This window comes from Oncorhynchus kisutch, unplaced genomic scaffold, assembly GCF_002021735.2.
Source record: "Oncorhynchus kisutch isolate 150728-3 unplaced genomic scaffold, Okis_V2 Okis06b-Okis10b_hom, whole genome shotgun sequence".
Taxonomy (NCBI): domain Eukaryota; kingdom Metazoa; phylum Chordata; class Actinopteri; order Salmoniformes; family Salmonidae; genus Oncorhynchus; species Oncorhynchus kisutch.
In genome coordinates, this window is record NW_022261983.1 from 4329520 (window position 1) to 4343502 (window position 13983).

At 46.9% G+C, this 13983-nt stretch overlaps 1 protein-coding gene across 1 annotated transcript in view; it reads left to right on the forward strand.

Annotated features, from left to right (window-relative positions):
- The window catches only part of LOC116359978 (transducin beta-like protein 3), a 34262-nt gene that overhangs the window by 312 nt on the left and 19967 nt on the right, over positions 1-13983 (forward strand). Inside the window, exons 2-12 of the mRNA XM_031814256.1 lie at positions 31-82; positions 216-311; positions 413-460; positions 3352-3493; positions 5928-6012; positions 6495-6665; positions 7617-7692; positions 7808-7904; positions 8232-8455; positions 12174-12315; positions 13548-13606. Coding sequence (XP_031670116.1) covers positions 31-82; positions 216-311; positions 413-460; positions 3352-3493; positions 5928-6012; positions 6495-6665; positions 7617-7692; positions 7808-7904; positions 8232-8455; positions 12174-12315; positions 13548-13606 — 1192 coding nt within the window. The remainder of the gene's footprint in view (positions 1-30; positions 83-215; positions 312-412; positions 461-3351; positions 3494-5927; positions 6013-6494; positions 6666-7616; positions 7693-7807; positions 7905-8231; positions 8456-12173; positions 12316-13547; positions 13607-13983) is intronic.

The window sequence follows — 13983 nt, forward strand, 5'->3', positions numbered from 1 at the left end:
ATTACCGTTATTTTTTTCTTCTTCATGTAGCTATGCTGTTTCCAGCACTATCGAACCATTCTACAAGGGAGGAAAAGTACAGGTAAGTTATTTATCACTGATAGTTACCTCCATCTGTAAAACAGTTAGCTAGCCAACTAACGTTACTGTAGCTATAATTAACTAGCTATACCGTTGACAGATATGTTATTTCAATATGTTTCCCTACGTTACAGATCAGTAAAGATGAGAAATTCATATTTTGTACGTGTGGCACACGTGTCAACGTCTTGCAAATCGTTACAGGGAAGATTGTTCACAGTATTGAACAGGTGAGACTGTCTCTATCTCTCTCAACACTCGTGTGCAGCTAGTTCAGACATTAATTTAATGTCTGTACAGATTCTCATTTCCATCACTGTTGTAATTGCAGGATGATCAGGAGGACATTACATCATTCGCCCTCAGCCTTGATGATGAGGTAAAACATTTTACATATATGATGGGCTGTTCCAGACCTACGGCTGCATTAACACAGGCAGCTCAGTTCTTATCTTTTGCCCAATTGGTCGAAAAAGATCTGATCAGATTGGTCAAGAAACCAATTTACTCAAAAAAAATATCAGAATTGTGCTGCTTGTGAAAACACAGCCTTAGTGTCACACTCAGTACTTAGTTTGACTACCTTAAGGCTGTCGCCTGAAGCTGAGCGTGCTTCAGTTCGGCTGTCGCCTTTTTCATGAAAACAAGTCCTATGGCGTTCTGCATTAGCATCGAACAGCCCCCGTGATATGCAGCTGTTCAGGGAAGCTAGAAATCATTATACACAGGCAGTTAGAAAAGCCAAGGCTAGCTTTTTCAAGCAGAAATTTGCTTCCTGCAACACTAACTCAAAAAAGTTCTGGGACACTGTAAAGTCCATGGAGAATAAGAACACCTCCTCCCAGCTGCCCACTGCACTGAAGATAGGAAACACTGTCACCACTGATAAATCCACCATAATTGAGAATTTCAATAAGCATTTTTCTACGGCTGGCCATGCTTTCCACCTGGCTACTCCTAACCCGGACAACAGCACTGCACCCCCAACAGAAACTCGCCCAAGCCTTCCCCATTTCTCCTTCTCCCAAATCCATTCAGCTGATGTTCTGAAAGAGCTGCAAAATCTGGACCCCTACAAATCAGCCGGGCTAGACAATCTGGACCCTTTCTTTCTAAAATTATCTGCCGAAATTGTTGCCACCCCTATTACTAGCCTGTTCAACCTCTCTTTCGTGTCGTCTGAGATTCCCAAAGATTGGAAAGCAGCTGCGGTCATCCCCCTCTTCAAAGGGGGGGACACTCTTGACCCAAACTGCTACAGACCTATATCTATCCTACCGTGCCTTTCTAAGGTCTTCGAAAGCCAAGTCAACAAACAGATTACCGACCATTTCGAATCTCACCATACCTTCTCTGCTATGCAATCTGGTTTCAGAGCTGGTCATGGGTGCACCTCAGCCACGCTCAAGGTCCTAAACGATATCTTAACCGCCATCGATAAGAAACATTACTGTGCAGCCGTATTCATTGATCTGGCCAAGGCTTTCGACTCTGTCAATCACCATATCCTCATCGGCAGACTCGACAGCCTTGGTTTCTCAAATGATTGCCTCGCCTGGTTCACCAACTACTTCTCTGATAGAGTTCAGTGTGTCAAATCGGAGGGTCTGCTGTCCGGACCTCTGGCAGTCTCTATGGGGGTGCCACAGGGTTCAATTCTTGGACCGACTCTCTTCTCTGTATACATCAATGAGGTCGCTCTTGCTGCTGGTGAGTCCCTGATCCACCTCTACGCAGACAACACCATTCTGTATACTTCCGGCCCTTCTTTGGACACTGTGTTAACAACCCTCCAGGCAAGCTTCAATGCCATACAACTCTCCTTCCGTGGCCTCCAATTGCTCTTAAATACAAGTAAAACTAAATGCATGCTCTTCAACCGATCGCTACCTACCCGCCTGTCCAACATCACTACTCTGGACGGCTCTGACTTAGAATACGTGGACAACTACAAATACTTAGGTGTCTGGTTAGACCGTAAACTCTCCTTCCAGACCCATATCAAACATCTCCAATCCAAAGTTAAATCTAGAATTGGCTTCCTATTTTGCAACAAAGCATCCTTCACTCATGCTGCCAAACATACCCTTGTAAAACTGACCATCCTACCAATCCTCGACTTTGGCGATGTCATTTACAAAATAGCCTCCAATACCCTACTCAACAAATTGGATGCAGTCTATCACAGTGCAATCCGTTTTATCACCAAAGCCCCATATACTACCCACCATTGCGACCTGTACGCTCTCGTTGGCTGGCCCTCGCTTCATACTCGTCGCCAAACCCACTGGCTCCATGTCATCTACAAGACCCTGCTAGGTAAAGTCCCCCCTTATCTCAGCTCGCTGGTCACCATAGCATCTCCCACCTGTAGCACACGCTCCAGCAGGTATATCTCTCTAGTCACCCCCAAAACCAATTCTTTCTTTGGCCGCCTCTCCTTCCAGTTCTCTGCTGCCAATGACTGGAACGAACTACAAAAATCTCTGAAACTGGAAACACTTATCTCCCTCACTAGCTTTAAGCACCAACTGTCAGAGCAGCTCACAGATTACTGCACCTGTACATAGCCCACCTATAATTTAGCCCAAACTACCTCTTTCCCAACTGTATATAATTTATTTATTTATTTTGCTCCTTTGCACCCCATTATTTTTTATTTCTACTTTGCTCATTCTTCCATTGCTAAACTACCATTCCAGTATTTTACTTGCTATATTGTATTTACTTTGCCATCATGGCCTTTTTTGCCTTTACCTCCCTTCTCACCTCATTTGCTCACATTGTATATAGACTTGTTTATACTGCATTATTGACTGTATGTTTGTTTTTACTCCATGTGTAACTCTGTGTCGTTTTATCTGTCGAACTGCTTTGCTTTATCTTGGCCAGGTCGCAATTGTAAATGAGAACTTGTTCTCAACTTGCCTACCTGGTTAAATAAAGGTAAAATAAAAAAAATAAAAAAAGTCGTCACTCATTGAATGACTAGACTTTCTTGAAGAATCCCTACTCTTGACTGATCATCGACGAAGGGCTGAAGACTTCACCTCCGAACTTCAGCTTGCCTCCAGAAAAAATGTTTTGTGCCCGAACTGCCCCAAAAAAAGACTACCGAAGTGCAAAACGAACAAAACGTCACAAAAATGTTGTCATAATATATGCACAAACTCTACCAAACTGTTTCAGCTGGGAAGCATGGGGACACCTTTATTCCCCTTTCCTCCCCCCTCATCCTTTCTCTCCATCCATTCCTCCTTCCCTCCCCAGATACTGGTAACAGCCAGCAAGGCTCTGCTGCTGAAGCAATGGGACTGGAAGCAGGCCCAGTGCACACGCTCCTGGAGGGCCATCCACAATGTGCCCATTGCCAGCATGACCTTTGACCCCACCGCCACGCTCCTGGCCACAGGTGAGCGGATCGACCTCATAGGATAACTTCACACACCCATCATACCCTAGCCTGGTCCCAGATCTGTACCACACCCATCAAACCCTAGCCTGGACTATGCAGATGATGTATATTGTTTTAATTTCAGAATAATCGTGCTGAAAGAAACCACTGATGCCAGTTGGCAAGAAAGCACTTACAGATCTGGTACCAGGCTATATCTAGTAATTCATTATATTTTAGTCAAAATGACTATCTTAGTTACATTTTACCATTTGAATAATGTTGTAGTCTTAATTATTATCAAAAGAACTAAAACAGTGGGCCATTTTAGTCCACTAAATGCCCTTTCATTTTGTCACATCACATTTGTATTGCCTCAAACCTACAGTAAACATAAACCACTGACTTCCATGTGAACAAACATACACAGCCTTGTCCTACCAACATTTTCCTGTATGACGTCATTCTCTTCCCAACAGCAGAAAAATGACAAACATAAGTAGACAGTGCCTTCGGAAAGTATTCAGACCCCTTGACTTTTAACGATACAGCCTTATCCTAAAATTGATTAAATTGTTTTTATTCCTTAATCTACACACAATACCACATAATGACAAAGCAAAAACAGGTTTAGACATTTTTGCAAATGTATTAAAAATACAAAACTGAACTATTCCATATTCATAAGTATTCAGACCCTTTACTCAGTATTTTGTTGAAGCACTTTGCAGCGATTACAGCGTCTGCAGATCCTCTCAAGCTTGGTCAGGCTGGGTGGGGAGCTTTGCTGCACAGCTATTTTCAGGTCTCTTCAGAGATGTTAGATCGGTTTCAAGTCTGGGCTCTGGTTGGGCCACTCAAGGACATTCAGACATTGTGTTGTCTTGGCTGTTCACTAAGGGTCGTTGTCCTGTTGGAAGGTGAACCTTTGCCCCAGTCTGAGGTTCTGAGCACTCTGGAGCTGGTTTTCATCAAGGATCTCTCTGTACTTTGCTCTGTTCATCTTGCCCTCGATCCTGACTAGTCTCCCGGTCCCTGCCGCTGAAAAACATCCCCACAGCATGATGCTGCCACCACCATGCTTCACCGTAGGGATGGTGCCAGGTTTCCTCCAGTGTTGACGCTTGGCATTCAGGCCAAAGAGTTGACCCTTGTTTCATCAGACCAGATAATCTTGTTTCTCATGGTCAGAGTCCTTTAGGTGCCTTTTGGCAAACTCCAAGCGGGCCGTTGTGTGCCTTTTACTGAGGAGTGGCTTCCATTTGGACATTACAATAATGGCCTGATTGGTGGAGTGCTGCAGAGATGGTTGTCCTTCTGGAAGGTTCTCTCATCTCCACAGAGGAACTCTGGAGCTCTGTCAGAGTGATCACTGGGTTCTTGGTCACCTCCCTGACCAAGGTCCTTCTCCCCCGATTGCTCATTCTGGCTGTGCGGCCAGCTCTAGGAAAAGTCATGGTGGTTTCAAACTTCTTCCATTTAAGAATGATTGAGGCCACTGTGTTATTGAGGACCTTCAATGCTGCAGAAATATTTTGGTACACTTCCCCAGATCTGTGCCTCGACACAAACCTGTCTTGGAGCTCTATGGACAATTCCTTCGACCTCATGGCTTGGTTTTTGCTCTGACATGCACTGTCAACAGTATGACCTTATGTTGACAGGTGTGTGCCTTTCCAAATCATGTCCAATCAATTGAATTTACTACAGGTGGACTCCAAGTTGTAGAAACATCTCAAGGATGATCAATGGAAACAGGATGCACCTACGTGCAATTTTGAGTCTCTGCAAATGGTCTGAGTACTTATGTAAATATTAGCAAGCAGTTCTAAACCTTTTTGCTTGGTCATTATAGGGTAATGTGTGTAGACTGTTGATGTTTTATTTAGTCATTTTTAGAATAAGACTATAACGTAACAACGTGGAAAAGGTCACTTGCTGAATGTGCTGTATAACAGTTATTTGGCCATGTAAATGACAAATTTAGCCTACATAGCTATTGTTTTGTATGTCATGTGCAATCAGACACATAAGCGCAGAGAGCCAAAGAGTAGCAACATCTAGCTAAAATTGATTGAGAGCTTTTCAGTGATAAGCACAATCTTTCCAAAGCTCTTGTCCAGTTCACTTAGTAGTCCGATCTTAGTCACAGAGAGAATTTAGTCTCGTTTTAGTCAACTGAGATGATAAATCATTTTCGTTGAGTTATATATTTTTCTGGATCTATTTAGTCAGTTACAGCCAATTACCACTGAAAAATAGGTGTTTGACGAATATTTTAGTCACTATTTTTTGTTGTTAATGAAATTAACACTGCCTAGTACCTACCTGTTATACCCCAAAACAACATTGAGTGCGCTCAATCAAATGCTCCCACTTTAAATGGGTACTCTGAGATTTCACCTTGTACTTCCTGTCTGGAATATGAGTCTGTCATCTTGTTGGTGTGTAGGAGGCTGTGATGGCACCATAAAGCTGTGGGACGTGGTGAAGCAGTACTGTACGCACAACCTGAAGGGCTCCTCTGGGGTCGTACAGTAAGTTACTGACCACCTCTTTACTCTGATCTGAACTACTGTTCTAGGATCAGTTAAGCATTTCAGATCATGAATAAGATCGCATGAATAGGGGGGGACCTGATCCTAGATCAACACTCCTACTCTGAGACGCTTTATGAATACTTTCGCGGGTCAATTTATCTCATGGTTTATAAATGAGATCTATTCCTCAGAAACTGGACAAACCCTTGTAGATGTAGGTGCCTTCGATAAGTTGATACATTGACAACAAGACATGACTTAAATCTAGTTGCTAGTTTGACCTGTGGAAATTAATATTTGATATTATGATTCAGCATGTTTGAGGGGATCAGTTTAATCAAGGCAAGCCACATAATTGTTATTCTTTATTATATAATGAGTAGTTATTATGGATGCTATGTGGTTTGTAGATCAGTGATTAAGCGCAGTCTGACTGCAATGGTCTCAAACACTCACGTTGTCCTCCTCCTGCCCTGCAGCCTGGTGGAGTTCCACCCAGACATAAGTCTACTGCAGCTCTTCTCCTCAGCGTCAGACTGTGGCATCAGGATGTGGGACCTGCGCTCCAGCCAGTGTCTGTGCGTGCTGCAGAGCCACTACAGCCCTGTCACCTCCCTGGCCTTCACTCCCGATGGAGCCTCCATGGTCAGGTACTGTAACAATCAGTCAATCTCTTTTTACATCAACAGTTGTTAGAAAGAGTTTTACAGTAGTGCAGACCTAGATCTAAACCTATTACTGTAGGACAGCTGAGCTGACAGCTCCTACCACTCTCTGGCTAGGTTTCTATTCACCTTTTTGTTGTTGACATTTAGAAAGTTTACATAGAAAATAGATGCGATGATTGCCTGCTAGGGTGCGTTTCCATTTAACTATCTTGCGTCGATTTAAAAACAACTGGAAGTAATGACGTCAAACCAAAAAAGTACCTTCGGAATTATTCGGCAATCTTCATTTATTTGAAAAACACCGTTTCCATAATTTGTTGCAATAAAGAAAAATCTATCCCAGTCAAACTGATATTTTATTTGGTTCATCTTAAGAAAATGTCTCATCTGCCCTTTCCATTATACATGTCGCAATAATATATATTTTTTGCGACATTGCTATTGTTGAATAAACCTGGGTCAATGGAAACCTGCCTTCTGACACCTATCATACCCTAGCCTGGTCTCAGATCTGTTTGTTTTAATTTCTGAAAAATTGTGCTGAAAGAAACCACTGATGCCATTTGGCAAAACAGCACTTACAGATCTGGTACAAGGCTATACATAGTACCTACCTATCATAGCCAAAACAACACGGTGAGCTATTGGTGTAGTGTTGTCCAAGATATTCAATTAATGCGTCAATTTAGTGTTTGGAACTACTCTAGACCAGTGGTTCCAAACCTTTTCCATTCCGGGGACCATCAAATCACCATCTAAGCTCTTGAGGACCACCATTCGTGGAGTCGCAGATGTTTATTTTTGAACATTTATTTTGTGGCTCACCTGCAGTACCCCCGCAGACCACCGGTTAAAAACCATAGCTTTAGACCTCATCACAGCTGATCAGTTCATTGCGAGCTAGCTGAATGTTGGATGGTTGTTTGATTGCAGCTCTGGCAGGGATAAGATCTGCACAGTGTGGGATCTGAAGAGCAGGACTGCCAGGAGGACAGTGCCCGTCTATGAGGTAAACTCTCATACTCTACTTTCTTCCAGAGTTGTTTTAGAATGGCTTTTGCAACTAAAAGTTGATTGGTGTATCATCAGCCTAATTGCATGAAATGTGTTGCTTCCCTCGCCAGGCTGTGGAGAGTGTTGTGCTGCTCCCTGAGGATGAAGATTTCTCTGAGATCGGGGTGAAAACTAAAGAGATCCACTTCATCACAGCAGGCAGCAAAGGTATATGCTTACAGGCCCGCTCCTGGGTGAAGTTGCCCCTAGGTACAGATCTAGGATCAGCTTCCCTAACCTTAACCATTAGTGGGGGAAAATTCAAAGCTGATTCAGATCAGTGTCTTCTCTTACTCCACCAATCCCCAGGCTAGATGGTGGATGCATGTGGAGGAGTCGGCCCACTGCCCACCAATATAGCTAGATAATACTGAACGAAACTAGTGTATAGTTTTAGCAGCCAATCAGAGATGATCATCATTTTATAGTTAGCCAAAACAACACAGGGAGCAAGCCCAATCAAAGACCCCCACTAAAGGGATTCTCTCTCTCCAGGTGTGCTGAGGGTGTGGGATGCCAGCTCGGCCCGCTGTGTGTTCGCCCAGACGCTCCCCTCCCCTCCCTCCGCGGGGGGCTCCGAAGAGGGGGGAGAGGAGTATGGAGACCCCCGGAGCCTAACCTACTGCCTCCCCCTGCCCTCCTCCCTCAGGCTGGCCACAGTCACAGCAGAACATAACATACTGCTCTACCAGCTGCCCTCCTTCACCACACAGCAACAGGTGGGTCACTGATAACAAGGTCTCTACCAGCTGCCCTCCTTCACCACACAGCAACAGGAGGGTCACTGATAACAAGGTCTCTATCAGCTGCCCTCCACCACACAGCAACAGGTGGGTCACTGATAACAAGGTCTCTACCAGCTGCCCTCCACCACACAGCAACAGGAGTGTCACTGATAACAAGGTCTCTACCAGCTGCCCTCCTTCACCACACAGCAACAGGAGGGTCACCGATAACAAGGTCTCTACCAGCTGCCCTCCTTCACCACACAGCAACACGTGGGTCACTGTTAACAAGGTCTCTGCCAGCTGCCCTCCTTCACCACACAGCAACAGGAGGGTCACTGATAACAAGGTCTCTACCAGCTGCCCTCCTTCACCACACAGCAACAGGAGGGTCACCGATAACAAGGTCTCTACCAGCTGCCCTCCTTCACCACACAGCAACACGTGGGTCACTGTTAACAAGGTGTCTGCCAGCTGCCCTCCTTCACCACACAGCAACAGGAGGGTCACTGATAACAAGGTCTCTACCAGCTGCCCTCCTTCACCACACAGCAACAGGAGGGTCACTGATAACAAGGTCTCTACCAGCTGCCCTCCTTCACCACACAGCAACACGTGGGTCACTGTTAACAAGGTGTCTGCCAGCTGCCCTCCTTCACCACACAGCAACAGGAGGGTCACTGATAACAAGGTCTCTACCAGCTGCCCTCCTTCACCACACAGCAACAGGAGGGTCACTGATAACAAGGTCTCTACCAGCTGCCCTCCTTCACCACACAGCAACACGTGGGTCACTGTTAACAAGGTGTCTGCCAGCTGCCCTCCTTCACCACACAGCAACAGGAGGGTCACTGATAACAAGGTCTCTACCAGCTGCCCTCCTTCACCACACAGCAACAGGAGGGTCACTGATAACAAGGTCTCTACCAGCTGCCCTCCTTCACCACACAGCAACACGTGGGTCACTGTTAACAAGGTGTCTGCCAGCTGCCCTCCTTCACCACACAGCAACAGGAGGGTCACTGATAACAAGGTCTCTACCAGCTGCCCTCCACCACACAGCAACAGGAGGGTCACTGATAACAAGGTCTCTACCAGCTGCCCTCCACCACACAGCAACAGGAGGGTCACTGATAACAAGGTCTCTACCAGCTGCCCTCCTTCACCACACAGCAACAGGAGGGTCACTGATAACAAGGTCTCTACCAGCTGCCCTCCACCACACAGCAACAGGAGTGTCACTGATAACAAGGTCTCTACCAGCTGCCCTCCACCACACAGCAACAGGAGGGTCACTGATAACAAGGTCTCTACCAGCTGCCCTCCTTCACCACACAGCAACAGGAGGGTCACTGATAACAAGGTCTCTACCAGCTGCCCTCCACCACACAGCAACAGGAGTGTCACTGATAACAAGGTCTCTACCAGCTGCCCTCCACCACACAGCAACAGGAGTGTCACTGATAACAAGGTCTCTACCAGCTGCCCTCCTTCACCACACAGCAACACGTGGGTCACTGTTAACAAGGTGTCTGCCAGCTGCCCTCCTTCACCACACAGCAACAGGAGTGTCACTGATAACAAGGTCTCTACCAGCTGCCCTCCTTCACCACACAGCAACAGGAGGGTCACTGATAACAAGGTCTCTACCAGCTGCCCTCCACCACACAGCAACAGGAGTGTCACTGATAACAAGGTCTCTACCAGCTGCCCTCCACCACACAGCAACAGGAGGGTCACTGATAACAAGGTCTCTACCAGCTGCCCTCCTTCACCACACAGCAACAGGAGGGTCACTGATAACAAGGTCTCTGCCAGCTGCCCTCCTTCACCACACAGCAACACGTGGGTCACTGTTAACAAGGTGTCTGCCAGCTGCCCTCCTTCACCACACAGCAACAGGAGGGTCACTGATAACAAGGTCTCTACCAGCTGCCCTCCTTCACCACACAGCAACAGGAGTGTCACTGATAACAAGGTCTCTACCAGCTGCCCTCCTTCACCACACAGCAACACGTGGGTCACTGTTAACAAGGTCTCTACCAGCTGCCCTCCTTCACCACACAGCAACAGGAGTGTCACTGATAACAAGGTCTCTACCAGCTGCCCTCCTTCACCACACAGCAACACGTGGGTCACTGATAACAAGGTCTCTACCAGCTGCCCTCCACCACACAGCAACAGGAGGGTCACTGATAACAAGGTCTCTACCAGCTGCCCTCCACCACACAGCAACAGGAGTGTCACTGATAACAAGGTCTCTACCAGCTGCCCTCCACCACACAGCAACAGGAGGGTCACTGATAACAAGGTCTCTACCAGCTGCCCTCCACCACACAGCAACAGGAGGGTCACTGATAACAAGGTCTCTACCAGCTGCCCTCCACCACACAGCAACAGGAGTGTCACTGATAACAAGGTCTCTACCAGCTGCCCTCCTTCACCACACAGCAACAGGAGGGTCACCGATAACAAGGTCTCTACCAGCTGCCCTCCACCACACAGCAACAGGAGTGTCACTGATAACAAGGTCTCTACCAGCTGCCCTCCTTCACCACACAGCAACAGGAGGGTCACCGATAACAAGGTCTCTACCAGCTGCCCTCCACCACACAGCAACAGGAGGGTCACTGATAACAAGGTCTCTACCAGCTGCCCTCCACCACACAGCAACAGGAGTGTCACTGATAACAAGGTCTCTACCAGCTGCCCTCCACCACACAGCAACAGGAGGGTCACTGATAACAAGGTCTCTACCAGCTGCCCTCCACCACACAGCAACAGGAGGGTCACTGATAACAAGGTCTCTACCAGCTGCCCTTCACCACACAGCAACAGGAGGGTCACTGATAACAAGGTCTCTACCAGCTGCCCTCCACCACACAGCAACAGGAGTGTCACTGATAACAAGGTCTCTACCAGCTGCCCTCCACCACACAGCAACAGGAGGGTCACTGATAACAAGGTCTCTACCAGCTGCCCTCCTTCACCACACAGCAACAGGAGGGTCACTGATAACAAGGTCTCTACCAGCTGCCCTCCACCACACAGCAACAGGAGTGTCACTGATAACAAGGTCTCTACCAGCTGCCCTCCACCACACAGCAACAGGAGTGTCACTGATAACAAGGTCTCTACCAGCTGCCCTCCTTCACCACACAGCAACACGTGGGTCACTGTTAACAAGGTGTCTGCCAGCTGCCCTCCTTCACCACACAGCAACAGGAGTGTCACTGATAACAAGGTCTCTACCAGCTGCCCTCCTTCACCACACAGCAACAGGAGGGTCACTGATAACAAGGTCTCTACCAGCTGCCCTCCACCACACAGCAACAGGAGGGTCACTGATAACAAGGTCTCTACCAGCTGCCCTCCACCACACAGCAACAGGAGTGTCACTGATAACAAGGTCTCTACCAGCTGCCCTCCTTCACCACACAGCAACAGGAGTGTCACTGATAACAAGGTCTCTACCAGCTGCCCTCCTTCACCACACAGCAACAGGAGTGTCACTGATAACAAGGTCTCTACCAGCTGCCCTCCACCACACAGCAACAGGAGTGTCACTGATAACAAGGTCTCTACCAGCTGCCCTCCTTCACCACACAGCAACAGGAGTGTCACTGATAACATTACCAATCGTTTATTTTGATCAAGAGCCTTGATTTTGTGTTGCTGGTGTTATTCTCTAATATTCTCTCTCCACCTCCAGTTTGTTGGCTTCAACGATGAGGTCCTGGATGTGAAGTTTCTGGGCAAGGGTGACACTCACATTGTCGTGGCGACCAACAGCTCCCAGCTCAAGGTGTTTGACCTGGCCACCAGCAGCTGTAAGATCCTCTACGGACACACAGGTGAGTCCTCTGACCAACAGAGGGCAGCACCTCTCTGCTTGTCTGTATGGGGTGGTCACCAGGTAGGAAGATGGAATGGAAACCTAATTCACATTTTTAAAATGTTAGAAACTGAGAATAAACGTTCTCAGAATAAGTGTCTGGTTCTTTTCTTTTGAATCTGGCAGCTCCCTTTAGCCCAGTTGTAACATTAATGCCAACAACATATAGTTAATATTTCACCCAAATGATCTAGTATATCACTGAATAGAAGTTCTGAAGATTGACCAGCAGGAGGCAGAGTTGCTGTGTGAAACACTGATCCCCAAACGGCACCTTGCAGCATTGCAGTGGGTCTGTAGAATATCTACACCCTGCAGCGGGTCTGTAGAATATCTACACCCTGCAGCGGGTCTGTAGAATATCTACACCCTGCAGCGGGTCTGTAGAATATCTACACCCTGCAGCGGGTCTGTAGAATATCTACACCCTGCAGCGGGTCTGTAGAATATCTACACCCTGCAGCGGGTCTGTAGAATATCTACACCCTGCAGCGGGTCTGTAGAATATCTACACCCTGCAGCGGGTCTGTAGAATATCTACACCCTGCAGCGGGTCTGTAGAATATCTACACCCTGCAGCGGGTCTGTAGAATATCTACACCCTGCAGCGGGTCTGTAGAATATCTACACCCTGCAGCGGGTCTGTAGAATATCTACACCCTGCAGCGGGTCTGTAGAATATCTACACCCTGCAGCGGGTCTGTAGAATATCTACACCCTGCAGCCGGTCTGTAGAATATCTACAGCCGGTCTGTAGAATATCTACAGCCGGTCTGTAGAATATCTACAGCCGGTCTGTAGAATATCTACACCCTGCAGCGGGTCTGTAGAATATCTACAGCCGGTCTGTAGAATATCTACAGCCGGTCTGTAGAATATCTACAGCCTGCAGCCGGTCTGTAGAATATCTACACCCTGAAAGCATGCAACATACACAGTATGTGAACCATGGAAGTCTTTCTAAACCATGGCGATTGGAGGGATTCTAATTAAATTGTAGCTGTGAAGGTATTTACAAGATGCTTAAGAAACCTGATAAACTGAGCAGTCAGACAGAGTTTCTGCCATTCAGGATTAGAGACCGTGATAGCTTGGTAACTGGTCGGTCTGGTTTGACTGACGTTGAGAGTTGCTCTTTTATCACCTGGCTCGACCTTTCAGAAGGGTTGACCTTTCCTTTCTCCTCCACAGATACCGTCCTGTCACTCGACGTGTTCAAGAAAGGGTCCCTGTTTGTGAGCTGTGCAAAGGTGAGGCTACAGCTTGACGGTTTCCTTGTTTCATCAGGAATGTTCACCATTCCTCATTTACGAATGGAATCCTCACGTACACAGTAGGATGAAATCCACATGTACACAAACACCTTCATGCATACCTACACACACACTCTACTAACCAGTATCATCTAATCAATACTATTGAACCCTAGCCTGGTCCCAGATCTGTTTGTGCCTTTTTGCCAACTCCAATGGTCATAGTTATGCCAAATGTGACAATGACCTCTGTGCAGATGATGTATGATGTTTTAATTTTTGTATAATAGTGATGGAATCAAACCACTGATGCCAGTTGGCAAAACAGCACAAACACACACATAATACACACACTCCCTCTAACCAGAGTCCCC